Source organism: Bidens hawaiensis, unplaced genomic scaffold (assembly GCF_021521415.1).
Source record: "Bidens hawaiensis isolate Kalapana, Puna unplaced genomic scaffold, B.hawaiensis_p1.1 tig00028006_1, whole genome shotgun sequence".
NCBI lineage: Eukaryota > Viridiplantae > Streptophyta > Magnoliopsida > Asterales > Asteraceae > Bidens > Bidens hawaiensis.
Genome location: NW_027494544.1, coordinates 40,329 through 55,377, shown reverse-complemented (window position 1 = coordinate 55,377; position 15,049 = coordinate 40,329). Strand labels below are relative to the sequence as shown.

Here is a 15,049-nt window from a genome sequence, read left to right as displayed (position 1 = left end):
AGATTACCAATGTTTGAGGGAAGTGGACCGTCAACATTGTTGACACCCAGATTCAACATTTCTAGCTTTTGTAAATTAGTGATCTCCTTTGGGATGGATCCATTCAATTGATTTGTGCTCAAGTTGAGGACAGTTAGATTGACTATAGAACCAAAAGAGTGAGGTATTGGACCAGTAAGTTTGTTCATACTAATGTCTAAGTAGTTCAAGTCAACGCAGCCGTTACTTAGATTGGTGATATCTCCTGTCATCAGATTCATGGAGAGGTCTAGATGCAGTAGACGACAGGGATACTGAAACGACACGTTTCCCGTCAACCGGTTTGATGAAAAATCAAGGTAAGATAGGTTTCCAAATTTTGGATGAACATGACCCACAAGACTGTTATTATTAAGGTCGAGATGTTCTAAGCTTATCATATTTGCTATATCTAGAGGTATGGGACCACTTATGGAATTCATGCCTAGGTTTAGATAATATAACTGGCTTAGGTTACCAAAACTTGAGGGAATTGGGCCGTCAAAATTGTTGTCACCCAGGTTCAACCGTTTCAGGTTTTGCAAATTACCAATTTCGTTTGGGATGGATTACGGTCTGATTACGGTCTTAAGTGATGTCGCTGTGGGCTAAAGCCAGTAATAGCAATGATACCATACAGAAATCATTTTTATTGCACTGTTTCCTGGCTTTTGCATTCACTCATCACTATTATTCCTAAGCTTTTACTTTTTTTTTAACTACTCAAAGGATTCACGGATACACATGCAGAACAAAATATTCCTTTACTTGTGTAAAATACGAACATTGGTGCTCTTTTCAGCGCCTCTCCACCCTAACCTAACGAAAAGGTAAGTTCATCGAACAACTAATGGGGTGGTGGCCCATTGACAAAGGCAATGCCTTTAAACACCTGGGTTTATGAGGGAGAGGGAGAGGTCTTGAGTTCAAGTCTCATAAACAAGGATTAAAATAAATCCGACATTCAAAAAAATAATAAAAAGTGTATGGAACACCTTCTTCTCATTTCTATTTGACCAAGTATTCGCTTAATCTATTTTGCTATAGCAGGTTTTCTTGTCCTGCTTCTATATTACAGTAACAATAAGGTTATTGGTTTTACACTTTTGCTATTGAAAGTCATAGTATAAGTTGCTCATTTGATCAACACGAACGAGGAAGTTGATTCCAATTCTAAACGAATGTTCCCTAGAAACCATTTATGGACGCTTTTGGAAATCAACTCCATACTAAAATTGAAGTAATTAGTTTTAAACCTACATTCCAACCAAAACTAAAATTGAAGTAATTTTGATTTGTAAAATATGTAATATGTGTGCAGTTACAAGTATATGATCATCCATGTTTTAAAAATTATAGCTTATATAAGCTGGGTTCCACTATATGGGTTCAAATTTGGACTTCAAAATATTTGCATATATACCAAAGCTTCAGTTCATTCAGAATTTTTCAAAATATCTGTTTAAGTTTCTTATAGCATTTAATCTACTTAGTTCTCATCCTGGATAGTAATACTACAGATTTTGCAGCAAATAGTAAACCCTCAATATTGAAGTGCAACAGGTACGAGCATAATTTAAAGAAAATATCAGGCCCACTTAACATAAATTGACATTTTAGCATGCTTCAGCACATAATAAGTTATATCAGCTTTCTGTGAGCCCCTGTTCGATGTTTTTCTGATTCTACAAACTGCTACCATAACGTTGTTTCTATATCATACATATATTTGGGCCCTATAATCTGCTAAATATGGAACGTGATAGATAGAGTAGGCATGCATTCGTGATAAAATTATATATAGTTAATGATCAATACCCTTAACATGATATTTCCTGAGACACGTTTCTCATTGTCGGTCGGCATTTTGGATCTGTGAGAATGCATGCAAATGCTACATTACAAACACGCATGATTTCCTTTTCGATTGACCTGTTGGTTGGATAAGGGAGTCGCTTGTCCAATATATTTTCCAGCATTATGCCATGACTAGTCGAATGGTTCAGCGAAGACAGGAGGTCTCCAGGATGCTTCCCTCCAATTGTCTCAAGTGCCACCACCCCAAAGCTATAGACGTCACATTTCTCTGTTACAATCATGTTATATGCAAGCTCTACATGACGAGTATATACAACAAAGGATTATTAGAATATTTGTAACTGTTAATAAGCATAAAAGAAGTGCAATATTAGGTAGATATACCTGGAGCAATGTATCCCAAAGTTCCTACGATTAGCGTTCGATTGGAGGAATCAGGATCGAGCAATCTGGCTGCGCCAAAGTCACCAATAAATCCTTCCATTTTTGAGTTCAAGAGAATGTTGTTGGTTGATATGTCTCTATGAACGATAGGCGGGCTGCAATCATGATGCATGTATGCCAAAGCTTGGGCTACATCCTTGATAATGCTCACCCTCTTCATCCAGTCCACTTCAACAGCCAGTTCACTGTTGCTCAAGGTGCAAAATAGGCTCCCCTTTTCCATGTATTCGTATACAAGGAAGTTGCATTTGTTATGCAAACAAAAACCGTACAGTCTGACAATGCTTTTGTGTCTTAGGTTGATCAACATTTGGACTTCATTCTTGAAACTCTGGTCGAACGCAGGTTGCTCAGCTTCAAAACGATGTAGTTTCTTTAAAGCAAATATTTGACCATTAGGTAGTTTTGCTTCATAAACACTACCATAGCCACCAGTTCCAATGCAGTATTTGAGGTCAAAATCCTCAGTAGCAGTGATGAAGTCTTCGTACGCAATTGTTCCGTCATAATTCAGCATTGAACAAACATTTCCATGCTTTTGTGTTTCCGTCTTGATATTTTTTAAGGTAGCCTTGTGATTAGTGTAACACACGTAAGTAAGAAGCAACAAACAAAATCCCAAGATGATGGGAAGAAAAATGATCAGATAGACCAGTTTGTTTCTTGGCATATGTTCTCTATTCAGATTGGGGCTGAATGCAGCGAGATTTTGATTCAGAGACTGATTTAAGAACTCTAAAACCGGAAAGTCAAATTCCTCAAGTTCTCTTCCAACAAAATTATTACTACTAAGGTCCAGGTACTGTAGGTGTTGGCAAACACGAAAACTTTCGAAAGCTCCAGTGATATGATTCATAGAGACGTCTAGATGTTGTAGACTACATGGTTTCTGGAAGGACAAATTACCTGACAACTGGTTTGATGAAACATCTAGGTAAGAAAGCCTAGACAGGTTCCCAAGAACATGACCCACAAGACTGTTATGATTAAGGTAGAGATTTTGTAGGTTTATCAAATTCGCTATATCTAGAGGTATGTCTCCACTTATGGCATTCATGCCAAGGTTTAGATAATATAACTGGCTTAGGTTACCAAAACTTGAGGGAATTGGGCCGTCAAAATTGTTGTCACCCAGGTTCAACCATTTCAGGTTTTGCAAATTACCAATTTCGTGTGGGATGGATGCATTGAGATGGTTTGTGCCCAAGTATAGGTCTGTGAGATTGAGCATGGAACCATAAGATGGTGGGATTGGACCCCTAAGTTGGTTATTCTCGAGATAAAGGGATTCTAAATGGGTGAGCTTGGTGAGCCAAACAGGTAACTCACCACTGAAATTGTTGCTAGAAAGAGAAAGGTATTCTAAATGGGTGAGATTGGCGAGGGCAGCAGGTAACTCACCACTGAAATTGTTCATAGAAAGATAAAGGTATTCTAAATGGGTGAGATTGGCGAGGGCAGCAGGTAACTCACCACTGAAATTGTTCATAGAAAGATAAAGGGATTTCAAATTGACGAGACTGGCGAGGGCAGCAGGTAACTCACCACTGAAACTGTTACCAGAAAGATCAAGGTATTCTAAATGGGTGAGCTTGGTGAGCCAAACAGGTAACTCACCACTGAAATTGTTGCTAGAAAGATAAAGGGATTTCAAATTGACGAGACTGGCGAGGGCAGCAGGTAACTCACCACTGAAACTGTTACCAGAAAGATCAAGGTATTCTAAATGGGTGAGCTTGGTGAGCCAAACAGGTAACTCACCACTGAAACTGTTACCAGAAAGATAAAGGTATTCTAAATGGGTGAGATTGGTGAGGGAAAGAGGTAAGTTACCTGAGAGTCGATTCCCCCAAAGTGAAAGTTGGGTGAGATTTGAGAGCAAACCAATCTGCTCTGGGATGCTTCCTTCAAGACCGCATTTATCAATTTCAAGGGTATCAAGGTTTGGAAATGAAGAGAAGTCAAGGCTTCCAAGATTACCTTCAAGCTTATCATGATCGTATAAGAATATCTCAATGACACTTCCTGCTTCATTGCATAAGATTCCATCCCAAGTACAATGATTAGAAGCATTTACATATTGTGGCCACCAATTGGTTGCAACCAAGGCTTTTCCTTCTAATGATGAATTGTTGAAATGAGTGGCAGTGGTTTGCGATAACATGAAAAACAGGATCGTAAGAAGCAGATGAGCAATAGTATTAGTGTTAGTATGCCACATTATATAATTATTATTTATTGCTTGTTTATCTATAAACTGAACGAATGTTGCTTTATGGATTCTCTAAGTGTTATTGGACATATAATATATAACTTTGGAAGTCAACTACAGAAAGGAACCTTTAGTCAACATGTCTTTTTTCCAAAAATTTCTAACCCCTTTTAAGGGTTGAGTCAATGTTGGAGTTGGACAACATGTCTTTTTTCCAAAAATTTCTAACCCCTTTTAAGGGTTGAGTCAATGTTGTAGTTGGACTGTCTCAACGGTGGTCCTAGTAAAAAATTAATCTGTCATCTTACGTAATACAATTCACAAACACCAGAGCAATTAAGAGTTCAGATAGCGTAATGGTCACTTTGTTGTCTTTTTAACAAATTCCATCACAAACAAACAGATTTATAGCATTCTGACTTTCAAATGTTACATAAAGTTTTGGTTAATAATTTGAAGATAATAGAAGATGGTAATAATGCTTTAATAATATACTTAAGGTTTGATGATGAAAGCATTATTACCATCTTCTATTATCTTCAAACCCTTACTATTACATGTATATGTTTACATGTTATTAATGATGGTTTGTTGATTTATGTGAAGGCAAAAAGAGAAAAAGCAAAAGCTAGTGTTTCCAAGAACAAAAATGTGCCTAAGGTAGGACGAGAAGGCTATAGAGGTTTGAAACGAAAGCAATGTACCATATGGGCCCAACTTGAGGAAAGCTACCCGAGACTTAAAGTAATACAAAAATAACGTTCTAGGTTGTTTATAATGGGTCATGCAATAAACAACAAAGTTGTATTCACTTGATGATGATGATGATGATGATGATGATGATGATGATGGTGGGATTGAGAAGGCTAATTCTTTGGTAAATGACTATGCTATTTAGTTTTACGAAAATCAATTTAGTTTGACTTGTTAATGTTATAGTTAGATATTTTAACAAATGTTGTTTTATAGTATCGAGTGGAGCAAGTTATGATAGCGGATGAAAGTTATTATGAAAATAAGGAAGACCGCTAGAGCACGGGGTCGATCACGGACGGTGTCCCTGATCATAGGTAATGACTGTTGGAAAATTTTGTGTAAATAAAATATATTTTAATTGTGAATTCTTTTATTTTATTATATGATTAGTTGAAACACCATTGATTTAGTCAATACCATTCAACATGTCATTAAGTTTTGGTCCAAACTTAAATCCCTTGGTTAATGTTGATTGGAGTGTTTCAATTTTTTTCATTAATGACGGTTGAATGATTTTCAACTTTCTACTAGTATAAATACCAAGGGAGCTCCTTGGTTGTAGACACACAAAACACACAAAAATAACACATTCTCTCTTGTGTAGAATTCCAACATTCTTGATCATCTTCATCATTTTCTTTAAGGTACTTGAACTTCGCTTGTCCTCAAGCAAATGAAACAAACTCCACATTAGCAATAATAACCTACAAGCAATAATCATTCAAATCTTTAATAGATCAAGAAAGCATTGTATATATGTCTAAACATGCCTAATAAGAATGAAGACATAATCTAGAGAACATTACAAATTGTCATCACATTCCCACCTTGCAATCCTCACAATGTTCACTCATACACTCGGCTATATTTAGTGATCATGCGTGTAATAGTGCATGTTGAGAACACTCGATGCCAAGACGATGACTAAGCAAGGCATAGGCTTGTTTAAGGGTCAAATCAAACCGACACATACATGGCATAAAACACGAGTACTCGAGGGTTGTAACTTGGCTTAGGGTTAGGATGAGGAATTTTTGGGAAAAGTGGCTAAACGGCTAGAAAATCCAGAACTAAGTTAGCTACAAAAACGAAATCTAACTAACTAAACCAAATGGTTTAAACGGGCCAAGAGCTAACGAACCAAAAATTGCTCTTTGAAATCAAGTTTCACCTAATATATGATGAACTAACTTCATAACTTCTCTTCTTTTCTTGCAAAGATTTTTTTTTTTGCCACAAGTAATGAATATTTACATACAAACTTTTCACATTGGGAGAAAGCATTGTGCTTCTAAAGTTCCCAAGTGAATAAAATACAACAAAAATGAAATACAAAAAATAACTAACTTAGCCGAACCGGATTTCTAACCAAAAATGGGTGAAAATATAAAAGGCTATATGGCTAAGTGGCGATAAAAATATGGCGAAATAATAAAAACACGGGAAAAGGCCAAACATGGGCTACTAAGCGGATAATGTGTGTAAGGAAAATATAAGTGGAAAAATGGCTAGACAAAGGGTTTATCCTAAATTCCTCAATGGTTTATGCCATGTATATGTATATGGTTTTAAAATGCAATCCCAAAACAAGTTCTACCTTACAATAATCACCCGGCTAACTCAATTGCCTGCAAAAACATGAGAAAAAATAATGATGAGGCCAACTCACGGAAACGGGCAAAATGGGCAACTTTTGCAAGTTAAGAATGTGAATCTTGTTTGTCATGCTTAAAGGTATGTCTTTTTAAAGATTTTCGGCTTGAATGTCTTAAAGATTTATGCTTTGACAAAACAATTAAAGTTGAATTAAAATTGCTTAGTGGTTATTATTTGCTACAAAAATTTTCTTAGGAGTTTTGCAAAAAAATTAACATTTGGACAAACAAAATTCATAAAATTCCAAAAATTCCCTCCCCACACTTGAATTGTGCAACGCCCTCGTTGCACAACAAACAACTATAAAAGTAAGTGCAAAAGAGAGAACAGAAAACTCCCTTGAAAACCGCAAGGCTGCCAGACAAGAGACCCGGGAGGGTCAACAGGGAAGACCTGGCAACGACAACCGTGCAAATAAACATCCACAACATGCACATGCAATAGAGCAAGACAAAACAAGCCACACCAAACAACATAATACACAAACACAATCTATATCATCATTCCAAATAACATCCATCACAAACCAAAGTCATAAAAAAAGTCTACACAAATCAAACATAAATAAAATCACAAAATCTACAAAGATAGCTTAACTCTTCGAAAACAAACAAGAATAAAACAAACACGTAAAATCTACAAAGTCCTAAACATGCTAAATTTTGACGGATTCGATAGCTAGACTCACACTCCCCACACTTAAGTCATGGGGTGGAGATCAACAACCTCCAAAACTGTCTCGACCGGCTCCCCAAATAGTGTTTCAAACGGTGACCGTTCACCTTGAAGATGCGTCCATCCTCATGGCCAATCTCAAATAGTGTTTTAAACGGTGACCGTTCACCTTGAAGATGCGTCCATCCTCATGACCATTGGGATTTCAACTTCCCGGGGAATAAACGAAGGCGAGAATTATAAAGCAAAACACGATCGCCCGCTTGGAATTGTTTATGGTTCTTCAACCGGGCGTCATGAAGCGTTTTGATCCTCTCCTTGTAAATTCGTGAATTCTCATAAGCTTGGCCTCTCAACTCCTCAAGCTCATGCAACTGACCCATCCTGTTTTTACCCGCGCATGCTAGATCAAGATTCACACTTTTCAATGCCCAATATGCCTTATGCTCGAGTTCAACAGGGAGATGATACGCTTTCCCGTACACCAATTTAAAAGGTGTCATACCAATCGGTGTATTGTAGACTGTACGGAAAGCCCACAGTGCGTCATCTAATTTCTCGGACCAATCCTTACGGTTCTGACTAACCGTTTTCTCCAAGATCCTTTTGATGCCCCGATTCGTGACCTCGACCTGCCCGCTCGTCTGCGGGTGATATGGTGTAGAGAAGCGATGATGGACACCATACCGGGACAATGCCTTCTCCAACCGGGCATTACAGAAATGTGTCCCTCGGTCACTAATCAGTGCTTTGGGGGCACCAAAGCGGGAGAACAACTTCTTCAAGAATTTCACCACCGACCTAGCATCATTTGTGGGCAAGGCTTGCGCCTTGGCCCATTTTGAAACATAATCAACGGCCACTAGGATGTAACGGTAGCTGAAAGAAGTCGGGAAAGGTCCCATGAAGTCGATGCCCCACACATCGAAAACCTACCAGACCTGAATCGGTCGCTGGGGCATCTCGTCTCATGATGAGATGTTGCTCGCCCTTTGGCAAGCATCACAAGACTGCACCATATCATGAGTATCACGAAAGATGGTTGGTCAGAAGAAACCGACATCAAAGACCTTCTTCGCCGTGGATGTGGCTCCATGGTGTCCTCCGGTCAGGCCCTCTTGGTAGTGTCTCAAGATCTTTCGAGCCTCGTCACCATACACACACCTACGCACGAGCTGATCGGCACCAACACGAAACAAGTAAGGATCCTCCCAAAAGTAGTGCTTAACGTCAGAAAAGAATTTCTTTCTTTTCTGGTGAGTCAGACCCTTAAGTACGATCCCACTAGTAAGAAAATTCGCAATGTCAGCGAACCAATGATGATCCTCATACCGTGTCTTGATATGCATGAGGAACTTGTGGGGGAAATTGTCATTTATGTGGACCCCCACTTGTTCCGATGAAGCTGAGCACTTAAGACGGGAGATATGGTCGGCCGCGACATTCTCAGCACCCTTTTTGTCATGGATCTTAATGTCAAACTCCTGCAGCAACAAAATCCATCGAATAAGTCTTGGCTTCGCATCTTGTTTGCTGAACGGATAGCGAAGGGCTGCATGATCCGTGAACACAATGGTCTTAGAAAGGACAAGATAAGACCAAAATTTATCGAATGCGAAGACAACATCAAAGAGCTCCTTTTCAATGGTCGTGTAGTGCTCCTGCGCATCATTCAGTGTCCTACTCGCATAATAAATCGGATGAAAATGCTTATCCCGCCTTTGACCTAAAACCGCCCCGACTGCAAAGTTACTCACATCACACATCAACTCGAAAGGCAAGGACCAGTCTGGGGCAACCATGATAGGGGCATTCACCAATTTCTCCTTCAACAGCTCGAACGCCTGAAGACATTCGAAGGAGAAAATGAACGGGGCATCTTTCTCTAGGAGTTTCGTCATCGGGCGGGCGATTTGGGAAAAGTCCTTTATGAATTGCCGATAAAATCCCGCGTGACCGAGAAAACTCCTAATAGACTTCACCGAATTCGGTGGCGGGAGCTTCGAAATGGTGTCAACTTTGGCTGGATCAACCTCAAGCCCCGCCTGTGAAATCTTATGCCCTAACACAATGCCCTCCTTCACCATGAAGTGACATTTCTCCCAATTAAGAACAAGGTTTGCCTCCTCACAACGGGACAACATTCTCTCCAAGTTTTTCAAACAATGATCAAACGAACTCCCGAAAACAAAAAAATCATCCATGAAAACCTCCATGGAGTCCTCGATCATATCATGAAAAATCGCCACCATACATCTCTGAAACGTGGCTGGGGCATTACACAGTCCAAAGGGCATCCGCCGGTAGGCGAATGTGCCATAGGGACATGTGAATGTCGTCTTCTCTTGATCCTCGGGAGAAATGGGGATCTGAAAGTATCCTGAGAAACCGTCAAGAAAGCAATAGAACATCTTTCTCGACAGTCGTTCCAACATCTGGTCAATGAAGGGGAGTCGAAAATGGTCTTTCCTCGTGGCATCATTGAGTTTTCGGTAGTCAATGCAAACTCTCTATCCTGTGACGGTACGTGTAGGAATCAATTCGTCATACCACCCTTTTTCGGGACGACCTGCACCGGGCTCACCCATGGGGAATCAAAGATCGGATAAATCAATCCAGCATCGAGAAGCTTGATGACCTCTTTCTGCACAACGTCTTGCATATTAGGGTTGATACGCCGTTGGTGCTGCACCACGGGTTTGTACTCCTCCTCCATCAAGATCTTATGGGTATAAAAGGATGGACTGATCCCTTTTATATCCATGATCTTCCAGGCGATCGCGTGCTTATGCCTCTTCAGAACCGTGAGAAACTTCACCTTCTCCTCGCTCGACAAACTAGCAGAAATGATAACAGGAAGGCGTGACCCATCCTCTAAGAAGGCATACTCCAAATGGGACGGGAGCTCCTTAAGCTCAATAGATGGTGGGTCCACAACAGAAGGTTTTGCCTTAGGCTCGGCAACGCGATCAACATCCTCAATCCTCTCTAAACACTCAGGAGGCTCGTGGTCCACACCACAGACCAACTCCTCAAATAGAGGTCCACTGACCAAGTCAGAAATCCCTCCAACACACAACTGAGTATCCAAAGAGTACTCCTCACATGTGTCCTGTATGTGCTCAAAAACGCAAGAATCACCATTATCAATGTAGAGCACGTCATCATGATCATGTGGGTGGCGCATGGATCTCCCAATATCGAAGGTCACCTCCTCGTCTCCAACTCTAAGAGTGAGTCTGCCGGTGCAGACATCAATGAGAGCTCTAGCAGTGGCTAGGAAAGGTCGACCTAGGATGAGTGGTACATTTTTATCCTCATCCATGTCCAAGATCACAAAATCAACAGGAAACACAAATTTATCAATTTTCACAAGCATATTCTCAACTATACCCCTCGGGTATTTCACTGAGCGGTCGGCAAGCTGAATGCTCATGCGAGTAGGCTTAGGCTCACCTAGGTCTAGCTTTGCAAAAACAGAATAAGGCATCAAGTTTATGCTAGCACCTAGGTCGGCTAAAGCTTTACTAACCGACAAACTACCGATCAAACATGGAATTGTAAAACTAACCGGATCGGTCATTTTTTTGGGCAGTTTATTCTGAAAAACCGCTGAACACTCCTCATTCAAAATCACACAAGAAAGTTCCTCTAATTTCTTCTTATTTGAGAGGACCTCTTTCAGAAACTTAGCATACTTAGGCATTTCTTTCAACGCATCGAGAAATGGAAGATTAATGTGAACTGTTTAAAAAGTTCTAAGAATTTCCCGTAATGCTCTTCCATCTTCTGCTTCTTCAAACGGCCTGGGTATGGAATAGGAGGAACATAAATCCTAACTGACTCACTGGTCTGTGCGGTACTTTCTGGGATTAACCTCGGTTGCACCTCACCAGGAGTCTCAGTCTCGAACTCATTGGCAATCGGTTTTGGTGTGGAAACCGATGCATCAACAGGAATGGTGGATCTACCACTCCTCAGGGTAATCGCCTTAGCCTCGGCTCGTGGATTAGTCTCGGTATTACTCGGAAGGCTACCCTGTGGTCTCGCAGAGAGGAGCTGAGCAATCTGTCCAACCTGATTCTCAATGGTCTGAATGGACGCTTTCTGATTCCTCAACTCAAGATCGTGTCTCTGGAGAGTCTCATCAATCTTCAGGTTCCTCTGTTCAGCCAGTTTGTTTGAGGTCTCGGTTTTAGCCAAAAGCTGAGTCAAAAGATTTTCAACACTAGACCCACCACTAGACTGACCACTACTGCTGGGACCCTGAAACTGAGGCTTTTGCTGGTAAGACTGGTTCTAGGGTTGACTTTGGTAATTTGGATTTCGGTCAAACCCCAGTGGCTTTTGATTCTGATTTTGACTGCCACCACCATCTTTCCAACTGAAATTTAGGTGGTTTTCCATCCCGGGTTATAGGAGCTGCTGTAGGCATTGTTTTGGCGGCCCACAAAGTCAACATCCTCCACCACCATGGCCTGCTGGCACTGACTGGTCTGGTGTTTCCCGTCACACACCCCACAACGAGATCTAGACTTAGCCAGAAGTGATTGCATCTAGTCAAATATTTTGGTAAGGCTTCTAACTGAGCGCAAACAAGGGTATTAGAATCGACATGAAGAACGCCCTTAGTGGAAAGAATACTACGAGGCGGATTATATGCAAAACTCTTCTTAGCAACTCGCTCCAAGACATCCAACGCCTCATTGGGAGTACACCTACCGAAATCTCCTCCCGCAACCTGATCAACGGCTTGCTTCTGTGCTCCGGATAAAGCATCAAAGAACGTACGACACTGAAGACCGCGACTCAAACCGTGATGAGGGCATTTTCTCAACAAGCCCTTGAACCTCTCCCATGCAGCATGAAGTGACTCATCATCATCAACACGAAAACCAATGATTTTTGCCCGGTATCTTGCAGTTTTATCGGGTGGGAAGTACTGAAGAAGAAACTGCTCAACCAATTGGTTCCAAGTGGTGATGGAACCGGAAGGGAGTGCCTCTAACCACTCCAAGGCAGCCCCGCAAAGTGAGAACAGAAAAATTCGGAGTCTCACGGTGTCGTCCGTACACCCTTGAATTTTGAATGTCGCACATAATCGAAGGAAATGCGTAACATGAGAATGAGGGTCCTCGTTCGAGAGGCCATGGAAAGAAACGGAATTTTCGACCATATAAATAATACTCGACTTGATCTCGAAACTCACGGTAATCTCGGGCTCCGTAACACCGCTGTCGAAGCCATCGAGGGACGGCGTGGCGAAGTCATCCATGCAACCTTGATTGTTCGGATCCGCCATCTCTTCAACCTCGGGGTTCGTGTCGTCCTCCACAACTTCGTTTTCAATGACCTCGGCAATCTCGCGTGCTCTCCTCCTCAAACCTTCTCGAAGATGTCGCTCGGGTTCGGAAAGGGGGAAACAAGATCAGGACCGGGTGTGGTGTGTGACATCTGCCCCGATCCGACCCGACCCAGGTACCCGTTTCTCTGACCCGATCTCTCTCTTTTATTATTTAATATTTATACTTATATTTTACTTTTAATAATAATATATATTTTCCTTCCCGCCTCTTTCTTTCTTTCCGCCGACCCGTCCCTCTCCTCTCTCCGCCTTGTTTCCCTCTTTGCTTGTCATTATTCCTTTCCGCCTTCCGTTCTTATCGTCCCGCCTCTTTGTCTTGTCGCCGTCCCGCCCTCCTGCTTAACCCTTTTCCTTCTCTTTGCTTGTCCTTTGGTTCTTCCCGCCTAAGGATGTCTGCAGCTCCACGCGCCAGACTCCTTACATGGAAGCCTGCGTGAAGACATCTTGTTCCTGCGATGCGTGAAGAGAACTCTTCTCGCAGCGCGCTAAGAATGCATGTTCTTCCCGCAATGCGCTAAGAATGTATGTTCTTCCCGCGATGCGCTTAGAATTCTAGTTCTTCACGCAGCACGCTAAGGATTTGTGATTCTTCCCGCAGTGCGCTAAGGTTTGTTGTGCCAGCCTTCGCGCTCACGCACTCAGCCTTCTCGCGCCAGACCCTTGTATCTTTTCTTCTGTTTTATCCAGCCTGTATGCTTTTGTGTTGTCTTATCTTCTGAGCTGTTGACCTAACCTATCTTATGTCTGAAAAGTTACTTTCGGCGCAGCATGCGCACCAACCCCATTGGTTGGCAGATAAAGTGACTGACATTATCTTTTGAGATCTGCTTTTGCCATGCTTGACCAGTACCTTTATCTGAACCGCCCATGCTTTTTACTGTTCCCTGTCAGCTTTATCTTGCCCCCTGCAGCTGCCATATCTTTTTATATCTTTACTTTTCAGAACTTTTTACCGTTGATATCTTTTCTTTTACTTTTTGAGATTCTTTCCCCTTTTCTAGGGATTATGTCTCCTAGGGTTTTCCTATAAATAATAATAATATTTTCATAACACATCACACACAAACACTTAATCTCTCTTATCTCTCTTGCTCCTTTGTCCTCCTGCCGCCTCCTCTCTTGCCTCCGTCTTCCTCCATGTTCTTCCTGCTTTTCCGGTAATATATAATATATATAATAATTTACTTATTTAATTATGCTAACTTATATTCTAGACTTAAAACAAATTATTAAAACAATAATCTTATTTATAGGATAACTTGTGCTTGTTTAAAGTTGGTTCTTGCTTTATCTATCTTCACATCTTTATCAAGTGAGTAATCTCGTACCTAATCCCTTTTTGCTTTTAATGTTTTGGGATGTTCATGTGTTCATACAAACTTGAGTCTTAAACTGTTTATGAACTTTAGTCGCGCAGTATCCCATGTGTTGAGGACGTTTACTTGGCTGTTTATTTGTATGTGTGTATCATTAACCGCTTTGTTCGGCCTATTCCGCAGTTCCGTTGGTACCATTAGTTGAACACGGGAGACCTATCGTTTACGGTTTTCTTTGTTTACACTTGCACAGATGTTTTCTCGTTTTTATGCTCAATTGGGAGCATGGATTGAACTATGATCTATGAACTATCTTAGGCTTGATCACAATCTGATTACACCCTTGTTAAACTCTAGACATACACATGTTGCGCGCAGATTTACTGTTATTATCTATGATTATCTATGATTATCTATTAAACTTGATTTCTCACCAACACGCAAGTGTTTGACGTTTATTTTAACACATGTTCAGGTTTGCAGTAGCTGCTTTGAAGCTTGAGGACACATAGGATGTTTACTTTTGTTTTGGACCTAGATTTAAAATGTAACAAGACAAGTTTATGTTATTTGAATATTATGCTTTATAATATATTAATTTATGTTGTTTTAAGTTGTCTTTTGTTTACGTTGCGTATGCGCGAATGAATGTATTTATTAAATATTGACACCCAATAGTGTCACGAGTAATGAAACAATATGTGGCGCCCCGATGTATAATCCGCCTTTGGTCGGGGTGTTACAGATTGGTATCAGAGCTCGTTGACTTTAGGATAGGTGGTTAGACGT

General features: G+C 40.8%; 2 protein-coding genes and 1 non-coding gene across 3 annotated transcripts; 1 reads left to right on the top strand and 2 right to left on the bottom strand.

Moving 5' to 3' along the window:
- Positions 1 to 1,838: 1,838 nt before the first annotated feature.
- LOC143576165 (uncharacterized) lies at positions 1,839 to 4,501 on the bottom strand. Its single transcript, XM_077060323.1, has 3 exons — positions 3,985 to 4,501; positions 2,221 to 3,714; positions 1,839 to 2,131 (listed from the first exon to the last, which is right to left on the bottom strand). The coding sequence occupies exons 1-3, from the start codon at positions 4,499 to 4,501 to the stop codon at positions 1,839 to 1,841; spliced, it is 2,304 nt and encodes a 767-aa protein (XP_076916438.1).
- A 5,614-nt stretch (positions 4,502 to 10,115) lies between these two features.
- LOC143576154 (uncharacterized) lies at positions 10,116 to 11,285 on the bottom strand. Its single transcript, XM_077060317.1, has one exon. It carries the CDS (start codon positions 11,283 to 11,285, stop codon positions 10,116 to 10,118), a length of 1,170 nt encoding a protein of 389 aa, XP_076916432.1.
- A 1,105-nt stretch (positions 11,286 to 12,390) lies between these two features.
- Positions 12,391 to 12,495, top strand: LOC143576169 (small nucleolar RNA R71). Its single transcript, XR_013142903.1, has one exon. It is a non-coding gene; the product is annotated as a small nucleolar RNA R71 (small nucleolar RNA).
- The last annotated feature ends 2,554 nt before the right edge of the window (positions 12,496 to 15,049 follow it).